This window comes from Elgaria multicarinata, chromosome 2 (assembly GCF_023053635.1).
Source record: "Elgaria multicarinata webbii isolate HBS135686 ecotype San Diego chromosome 2, rElgMul1.1.pri, whole genome shotgun sequence".
Classification (NCBI taxonomy): domain Eukaryota; kingdom Metazoa; phylum Chordata; class Lepidosauria; order Squamata; family Anguidae; genus Elgaria; species Elgaria multicarinata.
Window position 1 is genome coordinate 12400313 of NC_086172.1, and position 18765 is coordinate 12419077.

The 18765-nt window shown below is 44.3% G+C and overlaps 1 protein-coding gene across 1 annotated transcript in view; it reads right to left on the bottom strand.

Annotated features, from left to right (window-relative positions):
* The window catches only part of RAMP1 (receptor activity modifying protein 1), a 547734-nt gene that overhangs the window by 33009 nt on the left and 495960 nt on the right, over positions 1-18765 (bottom strand). The window contains exon 2 of the mRNA XM_063116031.1: positions 16125-16151. Coding sequence (XP_062972101.1) covers positions 16125-16151 — 27 coding nt within the window. The remainder of the gene's footprint in view (positions 1-16124; positions 16152-18765) is intronic.

An 18765-nucleotide genomic window follows, 5' to 3' on the forward strand; every position in this document is an offset into this window, starting at 1 on the left:
CAGCATACAAGTTGAGATCCTCCAGGACCACCATCTTGGGGGGCCCTCAATACCAAATCCAAGACAACCTCCATCAGCTCAGGCAGGGAGTCTGATGGGCAGCAGGGTGGGCGGTATATCAGCAGAATCCCTAATCTGTCCCGGATACCCAACACAAAGGAGAGACACTCAAGACCTGCACTTGAATGAACAGGAAGCCTAGTGAGGGAGAACGTATTTCTATAGACCACAGCAACTCTCCTCCCCAACCCTTGAGTTGGTGCTGGTGCTGCACCAAGTAACCAGGAGGGCAAAGCTGGGAGAGAGAAACCCCTCCCAGGTCACTCAGGTCTCAATGATATATACCAGGTCGGGCCCCTCATCCACAATCAAATCTTGGTTGAAACAGATTTTGTTTTGGACCAACCTGTTGCTAAAAAACTACAGTGGTTTTAAAAACCAGGAGAATTAAGTTAACATTACAAACTGAGATATCTTTGCTGACTCCTCACTCCCTTGACTTCTTTTGTTAGCACCAATTCAACTGATATATGCAGGACTGCTCATATTCATCACTCTGTCTTGCTATTCCAAATTTTGTATGAAGGGTCAGTTTTGAATTAAGGTTATTCCTTCTGCAGTAGGATAACCTTAAAAGTATTACATCAAAAATGGAATGCTAATCTCCAGTTCCCAGATTTTTCATAGAAAATGTATACAGATTTTGCAATCCTCACCATTAAAAAAAAGTCATTACTCACTGGAAAGAAAGTGTTTTGTTGAAATTGGTCCCAAAAAGAATCCCAAGACAAATGAAATTCTGTACCTAGAAAATTCAGCCCCTGCAGTAAATATACTACTACACTAAATATACTGCACTTTAAGACAATTCAAATTTTGCATGTTGGTTGGGTATAAAACAAAGTAGCACAGCATTATAACATAGAGCTTATTTTGAGCATCCCAAATTTGGAGAAGAAAGACTAGTATGGTGATGATAGATGGACATATATGGTGAAGTGAAGAGTGGAAGGGCCCATCCAAGATTTCAAGGATGAAAATAAAGCGACTCAGGTGAATTTATAGGGCTGCTATTCTCGTGCCCCAATCCCTGCCTGACCAAGCAGGTGCACACACATGTACACTACTGTTCTTCATCAGGCATTTGCTGTGCTTCAGAAGCTGTCGTGCACCAGCTTCTGAAGCAGGTGAGTTAGTAAAGTGACCAACATGGTTTCCTTTTTTAATTTTTTGTGTTGTTTAAACATTCATGCACTGCTTTACAGCCCTCAAGAATGTTGAATAGGACATTTCTTCTCATAGTGGATCCTCAGCAACACACTCAGGAACATCGACTGTCAGCGTAGACATTTATTGGGGTGGGGTGGGGAAGGAAAGTAGGAAAGGAAAGGAAAGGAAAGGTGAGGTCGTGTCGTTTACAGCACACTTCACACACTCAAAATTCTTTTAGAAGTCCTCACTAAAAATGTTCTCCCCAAAGGCACAATAGGCACAGTGCTTCACCAAGGGACTGATGGCATAAAATGAGGTTTGTCCCTGGTAAATAGAAACCGTTGGAGCCTATGCAGAAGCAATAGATAAGGGAAGATAATGCAAAGCAACAATAGATAGTCAAGAACACAGAAACTTCATAGAAAGGCAAAATGCACGGATAACATCTAGTTTAATTTGGCCCACAGATAGCAAAGGGACACAGCTATAGTCCTTGGGCTATCCTGCTCAAATGTGAGCCTGCTATGCAGTGACAAAGTTCCACATATACATACAAACCCTTTAGTAGATATTAACAGCACTCTTGACCTGGGCACAGAATGCTGGCAAGTGTTTGCTTCCTCCAGGGACATCCTGGATACAAAAACAGCCTGTGAAGTCCATGAAGACATATGATAGTGCTTCAACCAAAATAGATCAACAGCCTATCTAGGCTGGTCAACAGTCAGGTCATCAACTTATTGCTATTAAATATGATATAAATACATTAGTGTCCCCCATATATCCAGTGTGCAGCAGTAATATAATTTATTTCTACATCCAGCCAGAGTGCTAAAACCAGAATATTGATTATAACTAAGATAACTAATTATAACGATGATAAAACAACAGAAGCCGATGTGCTTACATGAATATGCTTCAGGCATATCCTCCAAGAATATGCTTACTTGATTTTTTAAATCAATTTTTTATTGTATGTTTTAACAAAATGAAACAATAAAATAAAAAATAAAAATGCAAGTGTAAGAAAGCAAATGCCATTGAGATCGAAATAAGCATCCCAACCTTCTTCATAAGGCTAACGTTATCAAGAGCTCTGAGATTTGACACCATCATGTCTGATGTCCGATATACTTGAACGCGTTAATAAATATTTCAAGCCCCTTACATGTAGGGATGCTCAGGAAATCTGATCTTTGCGAATTCCAATACAAACCGACCTTGCCCACACTGGACTAATGTCTGCTTTGGAATGTCACTAACCATCAGATTTTGCACTTCTGCAATGGTTGGAACACTGCTCTCCACTAAAAAAAAATGATCAAAATTTGTTTAAAACAGATATTTTGGCAGAAAACATGTTTAGATATGTGTATTTTGAGAAAATATTTTAAATGGGGAGTTTTGTGTGGAGTTTTTTTTTTTTTAAAAAAAAATCAGATTAATGTGGAAATGGGATGGAATTGGAACATACTTATGAGTGAGCTCATGTGAAACTGCCACACTTCAGAAACAGATCTTTATAGCCAACCAACAGTAGCCAACAGTTGGCTACAGAATCGGACTCAAAGAGTACTTATCAATGGAACCTTCTCAAACTGGGGAGAGGCAACGAGTGGGGTGCCGCAGGGCTCAGTCCTGGGCCCAGGGCTCTTCAACATCTTTATTAATGATTTGGACGAGGAGGTGCAGGGAACGATTATCAAATCTGCAGATGACACAAAATTGGGTGGGATAGCTAATACCCTGGAAGAGAGAAACAAACTTCAAAGTGATCTTGATAGGCTGGAGTGCTGGGCTGAAAACAACAGAATGAAATTTAATAGGGATAAATGCCAAGTTCTACATTTAGGAAATAGAAACCAAATGCACAGTTACAAGATGGGGGTTACTTGGCTCAGCAATACTACAAACGAGAAGGATCTTGGAATTGTTGTAGATCTCAAGCTGAATATGAGCCAACAGTGCGATATGGCTGCAAGAAAGGCAAATGCTATTTTGGGCTGCATTAATAGAACTATAGCTTCCAAATCACGTGAGGTACTGGTTCCTCTCTATTCGGCCCTGGTTAGGCCTCATCTAGAGTATTGCGTCCAGTTCTGGGCTCCACAATTCAAGAAGGACGCAGACAAGCTGGAGCGTGTTCAGAGAAGGGTAACCAGGATGATCAGGGGTCTGGAAACAAAGCCCTATGAAGAGAGACTGAAAGAACTGGGCATGTTTAGCCTGGAGAAGAGAAGATTGAGGGGAGACATGATAGCACTCTTCAAATACTTAAAAGGTTGTTACACAGAGGAGGGCCAGGATCTCTTCTCGATCCTCCCAGAGTGCAGGACACGGAATAATGGGCTCAAGGGAAGCCAGATTCCAGCTGGACATCAGGAAAAACTTCCTGACCGTTAGAGCAGTACGACAATGGAATCAGTTACCTAGGGAGGTTGTGGGCTCTCCCACACTAGAGGCCTTCAAGAGGCAGCTGGACAACCATCTGTCAGGAATGCTTTAGGGTGGATTCCTGCACTGAGCAGGGGGTTGGACTCGATGGCCTTGTAGGCCCATTCCAACTCTGCCATTCTATGATTCTGTCAGTACAGCCCCCCCCCCAAAGTAGCACCCACAAGACCTCCAATGGCACCTATGAGGCTCTCTACTCCTTGCCTCCTTAAAAGAACTATTTTAAGAAAAACCTTGCAAAGTGTGAGGGCAGCCTCCATTCCCTCCCTCTCTAGCCCGTAGCCTTGCTTCTCCTCTCTCCTCTATGCCTTTGCCTTTCTATGCCTCTACCTACCTCCCATCCTCTAGCCTTGCTATTTCTCTCCCCCACAACCACCTCTTCAGCTTACTTTTGTCTAGCCATGCCCCTACGGCAGCCATTATGCAACTAACCACATCCACCATGGGAGCCATTTTGTGGCACCACAGCAGTTTCTCAAATTTCCAAATGTGCCCATGAGTTCAAAAAGGTTGGAGACCCCTGTACTAGTAGTTCACTAGTAGTACTGTAGCCAAGTCCTTAGAGAGTTACCATAGTGGTCTTGCCATCAACAAGAGACTAGCAATGCAGCCTTCTAAAAGCCACAATCCAGGCACAGTTCAGAATGGCATAACTAGGGGCACAGAGGGATACAGCAGGAAGGTGAAGATGGGCAAGTATCATTCTGTGAACGTTATCTCTGTTCTGGTGATATGATCCAAGCCATTATATGGGAATGTCCAAAATTACCTTGCCTCCATAAAGAACAGTGACCCTGTTCAGACAACACAATGGTTAAGCATTTTGAGCTTCATTATGGCTTAGCATGTCATGTCAACCATGGCTTAGCATGTCATCTGAACCATATAACCACAGTTTAAACATGCTCACTAACCATTTGCTGCAAAAGGGTTAGTGGTCTAACTATGGCTTATGTACTGTCTGAACAGGCCCAGTAATGTTTACTGAATTTTTCTGCTCATGTTCAGATCATAAAAGGCCAAAACTTTTATGATTATGTTGGTTTGTAAACATTACTTCTAAATAAGGCTATGGCATTCCTTGAAATCTGGGAGAAGTCTAACCCAAGAGCAACGCAAGGCGTCTAAAGAACTAGCCAGCAAAAAGAGGGTTTTAATACACATTTTATGAACAAACATGGGTCATCAGACTTCGGCAACTTACAGGCTCACTTTATATACTTCAACTCCTTATAACCTTCAGGGCTGCAATGCTCTCTTCCACTGCAGAAAAGTAATGCATTGCTAGGGTTAAAAATATTCACAGCTTTGGACAGCAATGGCAGGATCGCGCAAAATGTTTGTGATGGAATCTAAAACCAAGAGAAGCCCACCTGTTTTTCTACTTATGGATCCTAGGTCTGCTTAATGGTGTCCAAAAGCCTTGATGGAGGGGTTTGATCAGCTCCTAGCAAATGGTTGTCCAGCTGTCAACACCTGGCCGGTGGGAGGGGTGAGCTCAAAGCTTCCAGATGGATTGGGTAGGAAGACGGATGATTGCACTGGGCTGTCTAGAAGTATTCATGATGTGAACATATTCAAGAACTATGAAAACAGTACATTTGATAACCCTTTGAACTGGTTTCTATTCACATTAAAGGGTATTGTATCTGCATGCAGTTATCAGGATACCATGGGCCCAATTAAAATCAGCCAGCATCAACTCATATACCGATTATTTGCCACATGTGGCTCAAACATTACACAGAGTCCAAAATAAAAATAACAACCTAATAAGGCAATGTTTACTGCTTTACCAGAACCCAATGTCCCACCCAAAGTTCTACACTTATTTCTGTGAAGTTAACCAAAATGGCTTTCTGTTCCCCCTGCCGAGCCACTTGCTATACCACCATCCCCAACGCACAAAGCTTTGGCAGCTTATTCCTTTTTAAAGTGACTTATTCCTATTCATTCCAAATATATTCCAAACCTCCTACTAAACAGAAGTTTTCAAAACACTCAGTTCCAGAAAGACCTCTCCCCCACATTTTCCATGGTCCTCTTTGTTCAGGGGTTGAGCAGAATTCTATGTATGCAAGGATCCCTGCTTCTTGGCAAGGGATCTCAAGGCCTATTTCAAGTTGAGCTAAAAGGAAAGTGTCAATAAAAATGCACCTCAGTGACAAATTTGATCCTACCCATTAATGCACACATGAAATACACTTTGGGTAAAGAATTCTATAACAGATAATTTCCTCACCATGTTGTAGCTGATCACTTTCTAGCCCGTGTGCTCCCAGCATTTCCTGCTGGCTTCTTTTTTCCAATGGATGCTTATTTTAATTGATTTATGTCCTTATGTGAATGTTTTTTTAATACTTTATATAATGGATTTAAATTGTTTTCAATTTTTATTAACCGCCCAAAAAGCTTTGGCTATGGGGTGGTATAGAAATATAATAAAGGAAATGAAAGGAAGGAAGGAAGGAAGTCTATAAGAAGTTGTTTCTCATTAATGGCTATAGGCTTTGGCTAGTCTTTTCTCAAGCTTTTTGGATTTAATATCCTTTGGATAAGTTAACACTAGAGACTTATGGAGACTTCCAATGTGGATTGCATTTTCTCCTGCTTCAACTCCTAGAAATTGTTTCTCTAGCATTTTACCAGCTGTTGGGGCTGTTCCTCAAGCCTTTTACTCTCCTAATTTCTGGGAGGCTTCTCAATAAGTGAAGTACCTCAGTGACCTTCAAGACCTGCTTGTGGGCTTTCTGGAGGCATGTGGTTGAGACCTTCATCTGATCCATCAAAGCCCCAGCTCATCCATGCTCATGGGTCTTCTCAGCCACCCCCAACTGAGTAATCAAACTAGACTTCTGGGTCAGTTTTGACTCCAGTACACTGGAGATTTATGGAATCTTTGTAACCTTTGTGTTATTTACAAAAATAGAAGCATCAAAAGAGGGAAACAGGAACAGCCAGAGGACAGCAGTTCTGCCACTCTGCCTCAGCTCCTCAGAGTTCTTGCACCCAAGCGTGCTTCAGTTTCAGCCCAACACAGTCCCTTCTGTTCTTCTCTGTCAGTTTCACTGAATTTAGTACAGTCCTACCTCAACTTCTCATATGGACTCATCTTGGACTCCCCATCAAGTGAATTGCATATTTAGGAAACAACCAAGTCCTGTCTGTGTTTTGCGAATTGGCAGGTGTCTTTCGTCCCACTACCTAGTCATTGACAGAATTGGAATATTTAACCAGAATTTCATTCTCATTCAAAATGCATTAATCCGCAATAGTTCATGAGAATTAGTGCTAATGCAGATTAGTATATGCACACTGCTGTTAATGCAGATTAGTGCAAATCCTCTCCCCCCCCAGTGCAAAAGTGGTCCACAAATCCACAGAATCCACGTGACTTGCAAAAAGCCAGTCCACTGTGGAACCCGCAGGTCGGGTTCATCAAAATCCAAACTCACTGGAGTCTGTCTCAGATGTGTCTGACACCTGTTGGCAAACAATAGCGATATACACCAGTTTTCAGTGATTAGATATCAAAATACAGCAATTAAAGGTTTGCTAAAGCATGCAAATATAATCTAGAGTACAAAAAAAAGTATGCATGTTAAGAGCCTCTACACCAGACTCCCCCGACATTGGACTATAACTCCCAGCATTTCTGCCAATTGTCTATGCTGGCTGGGACAGATGGGAGTTCAAATCCAAGACATTTGAAGGATACCAGGATGGGAAACGCTGATCTACACATTTCCTTTATGTCCAAATGTGAAACTGAGCTTCTGTGAAAATCCAGATTGGTTTACAGGCACAGAGCCAATCTGAAAGGCTAACTTTGCACTTTTTGTGCCTGCTTCCCACCCTCTGTTACCCTTTAAATTGAGCAAAACATTGGATTATAAATGTTTTTATACACATACACACACACACACACTTGGAAAGTAGTAGAAACGTTTCCAGTAAGGATCACTTAAACTAAATTGAGCTGACCATAAGAGTTGTCTCCCCTACTTGGTTATAATTGTGATCTTATGGTTTTGATTCAAATTAGGCAGGGAGATAATCCTCTTCTTCATCAGTTCACAAGTACTGTGTGGGCAGGTTCTCTTCCATGAAATATAACTGCAATATGAAATTAGAACTTTGTAATAAAGTTGGTGGGAGATTCAGGACAGGTAAAAGGAAGTACTTCTTCACGCAGCACATCGTTAAATTATGAAGTTCACCACCACAAGTTGTAGTGATGGCCACCAATTTGGATGGCTTTAAAAGGGGGCTGGACAAATTCCTGGAAGAGAAGCCTATCAATGGCTACTAGTCCTGATGGCTAACTGCTAACTGTGTGAACTAGGTAAACCCTTGGTCTGATCCAGCATGGTTCTGCTTATATTCTTATGTACCATGTGATGGTACCATGTGATGAAAATGAACATGTGATAATAGGCTTGTCTGAATCTCCTGATTGAGTTCAGGAGAACTTTATTACTTTGTATGCAAGGAGAGTGAGCAATTAGAACTATCCCCTCCATCAAAAAGGGGTGCTGAGTGTTTTGACTGTTGGATTCTTCTAGATCAAAGGTCTCTAAGAAGACTGAGGTTTTAAAGTGCTGAGCCAGTATTGACAGGGGCTCATTATAAGATTAGAGCTCTTTTTTGTTCAGAAATTGAATTTTGAATAAGTTGTGGGGGGGATCCCCAATTTGAAATTCTATAGATGAAATTCAACACCTGAAATTCAGAATTTGTACCATGTTACAATCCAATGCTTAAACATGAATCTTTCAACCAACATGAGCAGGCCCCATATTCCACATGCCAGAGCTTAGCTTTGCTACCAAATTCTGAAGAAGAGCATAAGTTTAAAGATCCAGTGCCCTGATCCAGCAAGCAACAGCATTCATGCGGAAGCAGGGCGTTCATGTACATACCCCTGGCTGGACAGGGAACCCTGTGCATTGGAGGTTCCTCTCCCATGAAGGAAACCATTGACAAAAAGCTAAAATTCAATTGACGAACCAGAATCAGTTCCTTCATCACCCCTTCTGAGGGCAAGACTGTGGGATGATAACTTTTTGGAAAGGTCTCTGTGTGTGCAGTTCTGTTCGGTTGAAGCCTAAAACGTGACATTTGGAGGTTTAAATTTTTCATGAACTGAAATTCACCCAAATTAGTTTCAGCAATAATCATTGTAATGATTCCACCAGGTGTAATTTATGCATTTACGGTGAACGCGTGCCAACGATACTTGCATTTTTGTGCCCGCTCAAGACTCGCCTAGGCATTTTAAAGTTATTTTATGGTTTTAGTCTCTGTATTCCCTTTAGCTGCTTTCTTGTATTTTATCATGGTATAGTTTCATCATTTTTTTAATAGTTTGTACAACACCCTGATATCTTTGGAAGAAGGGTGGTTTTAAAACTAATGCTAATATATAAGTAAATAAAAAAATTAATTTACAGTGCAATCCTACGCCCTCACAACAAAGTAAGTCTCATTGAGTTTAGTGGGGCTTACTCATAGAATTATAGAATAGCAGAGTTTGGAAGGGGCCTATAAGGCCATCAACTCCGCCCCACTGCTCAATGCAGGGATCCACCTCAAAGCATACCCTCCAATGTAAGCATGTATAAAATTGCACCCTTACTCGTCCTGTAACCCTAAAAACCATGGGAAGAGTGATCCTACACCCTCCAGACAGAATAGTTTGGTTTGCTGGCTCTGACCTTGGAGCCAGGAAAACTTGGTGCTCTCCTCGCTCCCCCTCTCCCCATAGCCAACATGGAGAGAAATGCACCAGCTACCTCTGCACTTGGAAAACAGAATATGGAGATGGGAAAGGTGGGCAGTCCTGAGGGCAGGGAGGGGAGAGACTGGGGCGGTGGCTGTATGCCATGCCATATCCTATGGCTGCCCCAGCCTCCTTTCCTCCACCTCTGAGGCTCTGCCACTAGATGGGCAAAAATGCCCATCTAGCAGAAATGCAGGATAGATGGAGCATGGAGTTGACCATCACCTCCACTCTCCTCCTGCCCTGCATTGGATGCTCAGCTGCCTCGGAGTTTGGAGCCTGCCAACTAACTGAATAGGATTGGGTGACTGGGAAATGCTGGGAGTTATAGGACATTTTTCTGTCCAAACATGTGTAGGATTGTGCTCTTAGTAGATATATATTTGTAAATAATAGAAGGCGCAGTTACTGATATTGTCCTTAACAGTTGGTTTTATCCACTCCAAAAGGTTAATTCAGTTCTATTAAAGTATACCCCCAGATTTATGGTATATTTTACATTTGTGGCTTGTGCTGTGTGTTTATTTTGTTACAGGATAGGTTACTTGAGTAAACAGTAATTGAGGTAAATATGCGCCTTAATAATAAAAAAAAAATGTCCAAGTCAAAAGCAAATGCTTATTGCATGTTCAATTTACAGCAAGCACCATTTGTCTTTTGAGATCTGGTCACAATCACAATGGTGGTAAAATTATTAATTTCTTTGGGTGCTGCACATTTTGACCGATAGCACATAACTTCTGTATGGAAAATTACATCAGGCTAATAATTGGCCAGATGAAAGAAAAATAGGTCCTGTTTATGCTGCTTCAATTGAAAATAAAGCCCGTATTCATTTCCAAAGTTATCTGAAGGTCTGATATTGGTTTCTAATAAAACCAAGTTAGATAACATTCAGCCATATAATAGTAGAATCTTCTCACACAGTAATTAAGTATTATATGTCAGAAAAGAATTCATCACATGAACTTTAAATAAACCTGGATGTGATATGAACTATGTTTTCACCTTCTTTAGCCACTCTAAAAGCTCCATCACACCAGGGGTTAACATGCTCCCTACCATCGCTTCTCCGCCCATGTTTTCCTCCCTAAAGTTACTTCCTCTTTTCAAAAGAGGAAGTACAGAACGACCATGAGGCCCATTGAGTCCGCTGTTCTAATGGCGCCGCTTCTCCTGCACACAGCAGGAGAGAGCAGCAATTCTGAGTTTTAAAAAAATTGGACTTAACGAGGGGTTTTTTTGTCACGCAAGAAACGCCAGAAGGGGCAAGAGGCAGACGACATCATGTGAGGGACCTGAGCAAACTCAGTGAATGCCCAGGAACGAGCTTGCAATAAAACGCTTGTCGGCTGGCGCTTTAAGTCATCTTTTTTCACCAAGGGGGGTGGTAGGGGAATCAACAAAACCTTGTTCTTTCCAACATGCATGCAAGGTCCACAACAGCTGGCAACCGACCAACATGGTTCAGATGTACTGAGAATCCGTGCTTTCCTGCCACAAAGAGGAACTGTTTTGAGTCTCAGGCCTTAGCTAGACCAGGCTATATCCCGGGGCGAACCCCAGGATCGTCCGTGTGTGTCCACATGACGCACAGAGGATCCCGGGATCAGGGAGGGATCATCCCTCGCTTGCCCAGGGATAGGGCCCTCCCCTTTGGGCCCGCTTTTTCCTTGGTCCCGGGCTGAGCCCGAGACTGCAGAACGTGTGGCCCATTTCCGCGGTTTGACTCGACTCGCGCGGAGCCAAGCGCTGCATCCATCGGGGGTAGGGTGGGGGGAGTGGGTAAACCAAATTAAATTTTTTAAAACCCCACTTGCCTTCAGCACACAAGCATTTGTGTGCTGCCATCGCTTTAAGAATTTTTTAAAAAATGGGCGTGACACCTCTCTTCCTGAGGCCTTACATGTAAACGGAGGAGGGATCTTGTGTTAATCACAATGCGAGATCTTCACTCCTCCATGACGTGGTAAACTGTAGGTCTAGCTAAGGCCTCAGACTCACACATTTCCCACTCTCCTCTTTCATGTGCATGAAAAGTAGGTCAAAAACTTCCATGTTCAGTTTTAAACAACCAGTTTCCTATGATGTCTGAATTCAGGGAACTGTGATTTGTTCAAACTGTGCTTAGTGGGAACTAGCCAAAATCAAACAATAGTTTCAGATCCTGGTGTGCTCTCAAACCATAGTTTAAACAAACCACAAGTACGGATGTTATGGAAGCGTTTTCTATGTTCTGACGTCATGGTTAGTTTAAAACTGGAAAAAAATATCTTCAAGTGCATGAAAGAGCTAGAGAGGAAGGAATTGCACAAGACCAAAGCTTGCCGTTGCTTGTTACCAAAGCAAGAAACCATGTTTTTTGAATCATGGTTTACATCTGAACTGAGCTACCATATAGGAACCATTGAATTAGATTATTCTAGCTAGAAGAGCTTCAATTTGCAAAAAGGGACAGATTATGTTAGATTACAAACTTTATTAAGTTTTGTAATGGTCACTCCGCCTTCTAAAATAATTCCTTTAGCTTTAAAGCTTGTGTTTAAATTTATTTTTGAATAGAATTCTCAAATAATGAAATTTAATTTGCCACAAAATAATACAAACTCTTAAGCCTGGCACCTGAAAGTTCTTTCTATTTTTATTTCTCTGAGTTCTTTGCAATTTGTCGGAAACTTGGAGGATGTGCTCAGATTTGTGGAGTCCTTTTATGATTTTGGATTTGTGCTCAGTTTAAGGGGGATACTGTGACACAAAAGCAAACCAAATTTAGTACAAAGCATTTATACCTAGGAATGCATTAGGTGAAAAGGTGTATTCTTTTAAAAATTAATGTAATGATCTAACATCCACATTGTAGCTGATCAATTAAAATCAAGAACATGGGATATTTATCATACAACAAATAATGATAGAACAAAAAAGAATACACAATAATAATAATAATAATAATAATAATAATAATAAGCACTGTCCATATTTCAAAGTTTATTACCACAATACTTTGTTACAGAGATTATGTCAGGTCACCCTTACATTCGATATACATCATTTTTCTGATAGGCCGAGTAGGGTTAGTAGAGTAAACCACACATGAACACTTTGAATTTAATAGCTACTGTACACTCATTACATGTACCTTTGAGGGTCTGGAGTTCTATGCCAATCACTTTGTACAGTTTGCTTTGCATTGCACTGCAACTTCGTCCATACTCAAGGTAACTCTCATGAAAACAAGCTGTCTAAAGTGAGGGCTAAAACTACATGTAATGGCAAAAGGGAAAGACAGTGCAGTGATTACTTGGTGTTGTTTCCAGGGTCCTTGGGCCCCTGGAAGTAAGAAACTGGTTTCACACAAAATTTAGGAGATGAATAGCTCACTTCCGTGTTCATCTCTTGCATACTGCCCTGGACAGACTGGCCCTTGCCTTGCTGGTCTAGTATAAATCCTGGGGTGGGTTATCTGTGCTTAGTCCAGGGAAATAGAAATCCTGCCTGGCTCAAGGAATGGACCTAAACCCAATTCCATCTGCGTTTTGCAGAACATCAGGCCTCTTTCATTGTCTCATCCATTCAATGACAGAATTGATTTTTTTAAAACAATTTTTTTGCTAAGTCACAATAGCACTACCTCACACTTGTGCAAATCTGCATTTGTTTATGTGCATTAACTAATGCTGATTAGCACATTTGAGCCAGATGCACACTACGCTAATGTGAATGGCGCTAATGTGAACTAGCTGTAATCAGCAGACTCTGAGTGACTTGGAAAAAGCTGCAGAACCTGCAGATTGGATTCAGAGATTCATCTGAATCCATTGCAGATTTCTCTGACATTCCTCAACTTACCATAAACACAACACATGGGAGACGATTTCTACACCTATTGGGTCTATAACGTACTGTTAACAAATTCATTCCGAATATAAGGATTTTTTTTAGGGTAAAGCCTAAAATTGGTAGAATCATTCCAGCACATATGAAATTTATTTTAATGGATTCAATCTATGTATTTAGTTTCACTGGGACTTCCATAAATATTCACTTGTGGTGGTGGTGGGGGGGGGGGAAAAGGATTAAACAGGTTTGTGGTTAACACTGATCTTATTCTAGAATAGGCTTTTTGCTCATAAAGAAGGGCATCTTAAAAAGTGCAGTGCAATCCTATGCCTATTTACTCAGTAGGACTATCTTGCTAATAAACATTTTGAGTTTGCAGTTGAAGAAACCTAAGATCAGCATCTTTATGAGAGAAAAGAAATATGTCACAATTTTGTAATAAAGATGGATCTTGTGCATTTTGAAACAGCTTTATTCAACCAATGTATGATCAATCTGTCATTTCTTGGACAATAAATATATTTGGTAAAGCAAAGAGACTTCTACTGACTTCTGTTTCCTAGTGAAGAGTTACAAGCTAAACTGTAGTAAATAGTTAATTATGTTGTACCGATAAGACCATTATATATAGCACAACCCAATGCATTATTCACTAGAGTCCTTCTGTAGAGGAAAGTGCAGGAAAGAAACAGGGAGGGAAGGAAATGGACCCTTCTTTAAACAAACCCACCATCTATATCAGAATGTTCATTTTTCAACATAGTAACTGAAGCATTACATCAAAAAGCTTGAAAGTATATCTAATATTATTTTAAGAATAATGAAAATATTTGATCTCAAACTTTAAAGGTAGGAATAATGGGAAGAAGTAAAGGAACTTGTAAACTTAAGTATTGGTTAGATGTGACAAGAACATTGGAAGACCCATGTGATGATGGAAAGTATATGTTTTAAAAAACTGAACCAATGGAAAAGAATCGAAAGTAAAATCCCACCTTTCCATTACCAGAGAGTGGGTGTAATGGTTAGAATGGTGGAGTAGGAATGTAAAGTTGAAAATGTTCTGAAAATTCCTGGTATGCGAAGTCCGACTCTTCGTGACTTTGCATACCAGGAAAGGGGTTTAAGGGGGGAAATGTAAAAAAATCATTAAAAAATCAATGGATGACCCAATCCAATTCAAATTTGGTATGCTTAAAGCTCTCCTTAATAGCTACTACTGTGCCAATTTTGATGTCTTTATCTTTAAAGCTTACACAGATGTAAGCATTTGTTTAATTTTTCTTCAAATCCTGCTCCTGCTCACCAGCGGCCGCTCAGAAAACAACAAATGATACACTCGAAAACTAGTAGCAAAATACAGCGAGGCTTTTGCCTTTGAAGCACAATTAAAGCAGGATGCCTGGGAGTACTTCACAATCAAAGCAGATTATAAGCTGGAAAACTTCGGAGTCCTTTGCACGCAATTTGCAGTGATTGCACAGTATAACGCTGGTGTGATAAAGCTCTACAACTGGACATTAGGCATGCAAAGCAGGTGCTACCACTAAGGACTGAACGACTTATGAAGTTAAACGCATATTTGGACAAAAGGGCACCTGTTTAACCCTGACACTTGGAAGGGAAAGCAGGCCTTTGTGAGCGAGGAGTGAAAAGTGAGCTCTCCTTCTTTCCCTCTTCTCCTGGCTGGACAAGAACAGGAGGAGGGACTCCCCAGTCAGCAAGGCCCTAGTCCCTCATGTGCGGTGTCCCCTCCCCTTGGGGGGGGGTGCAGAGAAATGAAGGCAGCAGCTGCTCTTAGCTCCTTTCTCCTTTCTCATGCTCATGCTCTCTGGGCTCTACAGCAGTGAGCATTGGGCCAACAATACTGCAGAGAGAGAGACAGAGAGAGACTGCACATTCTCTGTCTCTCTCTCTGTCTCTCTCTCTCCGTGTCTCTCTCTCAGGGGGATGCAATAAAGGGTGAGCGAGAAAGAGGAACTGGGAGCAGCTCCTGCCTTCTCTTGCTTGCATGCTACCCCAAGGGGAGAGAGGGGGGGCGTCTAGACAAAGCAGCGGGTGAGAGGGTAACCAAGAGGACGCTGCTTCCACACAACTGCTCCGTTTTTCTTTCTCTCTGCAGGCAAGGGAAGCCAATGACGGCTACCACGTCCCCGTCCCCCCCGGTGCTCACCTGGCCTCCCCCTCTGAGACGCTCCCCGGGCCTCGCACACCCTCTCTCCTCCCTGCTCGGTGCCGCCAGAGGCGTCGGGCTCAGCCACTCCGAGGGAGCGAAGGGGGGGGGGGGCGCCTACGCCGGCACTCCGTGGCTGCGCGACCCCAGGAGAGTGGAGGGCGGCGCTCAGCCCCCACCATCGCCGCCCCACACCGGAGAGGCAGCGCAGGGGGTGAGCGCCTGGCTGGCAGGGCGCCGCGAGCGGGACGCCACGATGCCTCTCGCCCCGCACACCTTCGCCAGGAAGGAGCCGGCTTGGGGCGCGCACAGCACGCTTGGGGCAGACGCGAGGAGCCGGCGCTCCCGTCACGGCCCCAGCCAGGTCCCGCGCTTTCAGGGGGGCGAAAGGGGCCCAGGGAAACGCGGCCGTCCAAAGCGGAGGCTGAATAGGGGGGGCTCCCCCCGGCGTCGCCACTTTCCCTCGCGGGGGCTCCGCAGGCTACTGACCCCCACACACACACCCCGCGCAGCAGCGGCAGCAGCAGCAGCATTTCGTGTCCGACCCCGCTGCAGCGCCGTCCGCGGGACGGGCGAGGCAGAGGACCGTCCGCAGCGCTCCGACAGTCGCCCCACTGTGGGGGCCGCCCCGCGCCTTCGCCCCCGGACCCCCGCCCCACTCACCCAGGCTCAGCCACAAGAAGCGCCGCAGCAGGACGAGCTTCCCCGCAGCCATGGCACCGGCGCCGCTCCGTCTTTCAAGCCCCGGCGGCGGCGGCAACCGTGGGCGAGCGAGCCATGCCGAGGACGCTGCCCGAGAGGACGGGCGCGGAAGGGAGCGGGCGGGGCGGGGCGGGGCGGGGCGGCCAGACCGGCGGCGGCGTGCGGGGCTTCTCCGGCCCCAGTGTCGAGGGACGGCCCCTCGGCGCTCCCCAGAGGCAGCGCGCTCGGGCGCACGACCGGCTGCTTCAGGGGGCGCGTGAGGGGGGCGGCGGCGGCGGCCTCCCATTGGATGGCGCGGCTGAACGAGGGCCCCGCCTCCCCCGCCCCGGTCCTGGTCGCCCAGGGCGGCGCGACCCCCTCCGCAGCCCTGCGGCCAGGCGCGAGCAGCGTGCGCGAAGCGGCTGCAGAGGAGCGCGGCGCGGGCGTTTCGAAAAGACCCCCCGGCGGTACCGGCAGGGCTCGCGCGGGCGGGCTCCCGAGCCCTATTTAAGGAACAGCCTCCCGGCTCGAGCTCGTGAGAAACCCCAAAGCCAGGGGAAGAACCACGCTCTGCACTGTCCCAGGAACCGGCGCCAGCTTCCCAGGCAACTCCGCTTCAGACGGGATAGCAAACAAAAGGGAGGGAAAGGATCGAGGTGATGGGAAAGACCCTGAAGTTTGCAACAAATTTAGCCCGGGCGCTTCCACACTTCTTTGAGAATGTCAGTACACGTGTAGACAGGGGAAATGCGATGGACATCACGTACTTGGGCTTCCAAAAGACTTTTAATAAAGTCCCCCACGAAAGACTCTTGAACAAACTTAGCAGTCCTGGAATAAGAGGAGAGGGCCTCTTATGGAACAGAAACTGGTTAGAAAAGAGAGAGTAGGAATAAATAGTCAATTCTTCTCTGGAGGGAAGTAAACAGTGGGGTCCCACAGGGATCGGTATTGGGACCAATTCTTTTCAACTTGTTCATAAATGATCTGGAATTAGGAGTGAGCAGTGAAGTGGCGTTCCGTGTAAACAAGTGTAAGGTGATGCACATTGGGGCAAAAAACCCAACAACTTCAAGTATAACCTGATGGGATCTGAGCTGGCGGTGACCGAACAAGAAAGAGATCTTGGGATTGTGATGGACAGATGGATGAAAATGTCCACGCAGTGTAAAGAAGGCAAACTCCACGTTAGACATTATAAAAAAGGAATTGAGAATAAAACGGCCAGTATCATACTGCCCTTATACAAATCAATGGTGCAACCACACTTAGAATACTGAGTACAGTTCTGGTCACCATACCTAAAAAAAAAAGAGGTATTGTAGAGCTGGAAAATGTGCAGAAATAGGCAACTAAACGGATCAAGGGACAGGAGCGTCTCCCCTATGAGGGAAGGTTACATCAGCTGGGATTGTTTAGCTTGGAGAAGAGGAGGCTGAGGAGAGACATGATAGAGGTGTACAAAATTATGCCTGGCATGGAGAATGTGGAGAGGGAGACATTTTACTCCCTCTCAAAATACTAGAACCCGAGGTCATCCCATGAACCTGAGTGGTGAGAGATTCAGGACAGATAAACAGAAGTACTTCTTCACATAGCTCATGGTTAAACTATGGAATTTGCTACCACAAGACGTGGTGATGGCCACCAATTTGGATGGCTTTTAAAGGGGGTTGGATACATTCCTGGAGGAGAAGGCTATCCATGGCTACTGTATGCCGCTCTGAGATCTTAATGATATAGAGTGGGCTATAAATGTTTTTAAATAAATAAACAGTCCTGATGGTGATGTGCTACTTCTAGTATCTGAGGCAGTAAGCCTGTGAGCACCAGTTGCTGGGGAACATGGGCGGGAGGGTGCTTTTGCACTATGTCCTGCTTGTTCCTCCCTGGCCGATGGCTGGTTGGCCCCTGTGTGAACAGAGTGCTGTAGATGACCCTTGGTCTGATCCAGCAGGCCTCTTCTTATGTTGTTATAACTGTGGGCTCCTACCGCTAGAAGGCATTGTGCAGCTCCTTTCTTAATGTTTTTTCTACCTTAGGGAGAAAGACAGATGAAGCAGTAAGAAATTACAGGAATGTCACCGGTAGAAGCAGACATCATTTGGAACCCCCATAAAATTCTGTGAATAAGATGAGGAGTTGGCGCCATAAAAGCCTCATCTGGAAGCATCTAAATATGAGACTTAGGACGTGTGTGTATGTGTAACTTACATGTCTTCCTAGCTCAGGGGTGGGGAGCCTGAGTGTGTAAACTCTCTTGCACATAGCACAGCCTTCCTCAACCTGGGGCGCTCCAGATGTGTTGGACTGCACCTCCCAGAATGCCCCAGCCAGCCGCTGGCTGGGGCATTCTGGGAGTTGTAGTCCAACACATCTGGAGCGCCCCAGGTTGAGAAAGGCTGACATAGCAGTCTAATCAAGGTGGAAATCCGATGCATACTTACTTTAAAGTAAGCCCCATTGAACACTATTTGAGTAAACATGCATAGTGTAGGGCTGCAAGTCTACTTTACACCACCTGTACTCCATTTTAAACGTGTTAGAACAGTAGACGTTTGCGGGGGGGATTCTATTCCTCCCCCCCATCTCCTCCCTCCTCTCACCCCATTTCACTTAATAG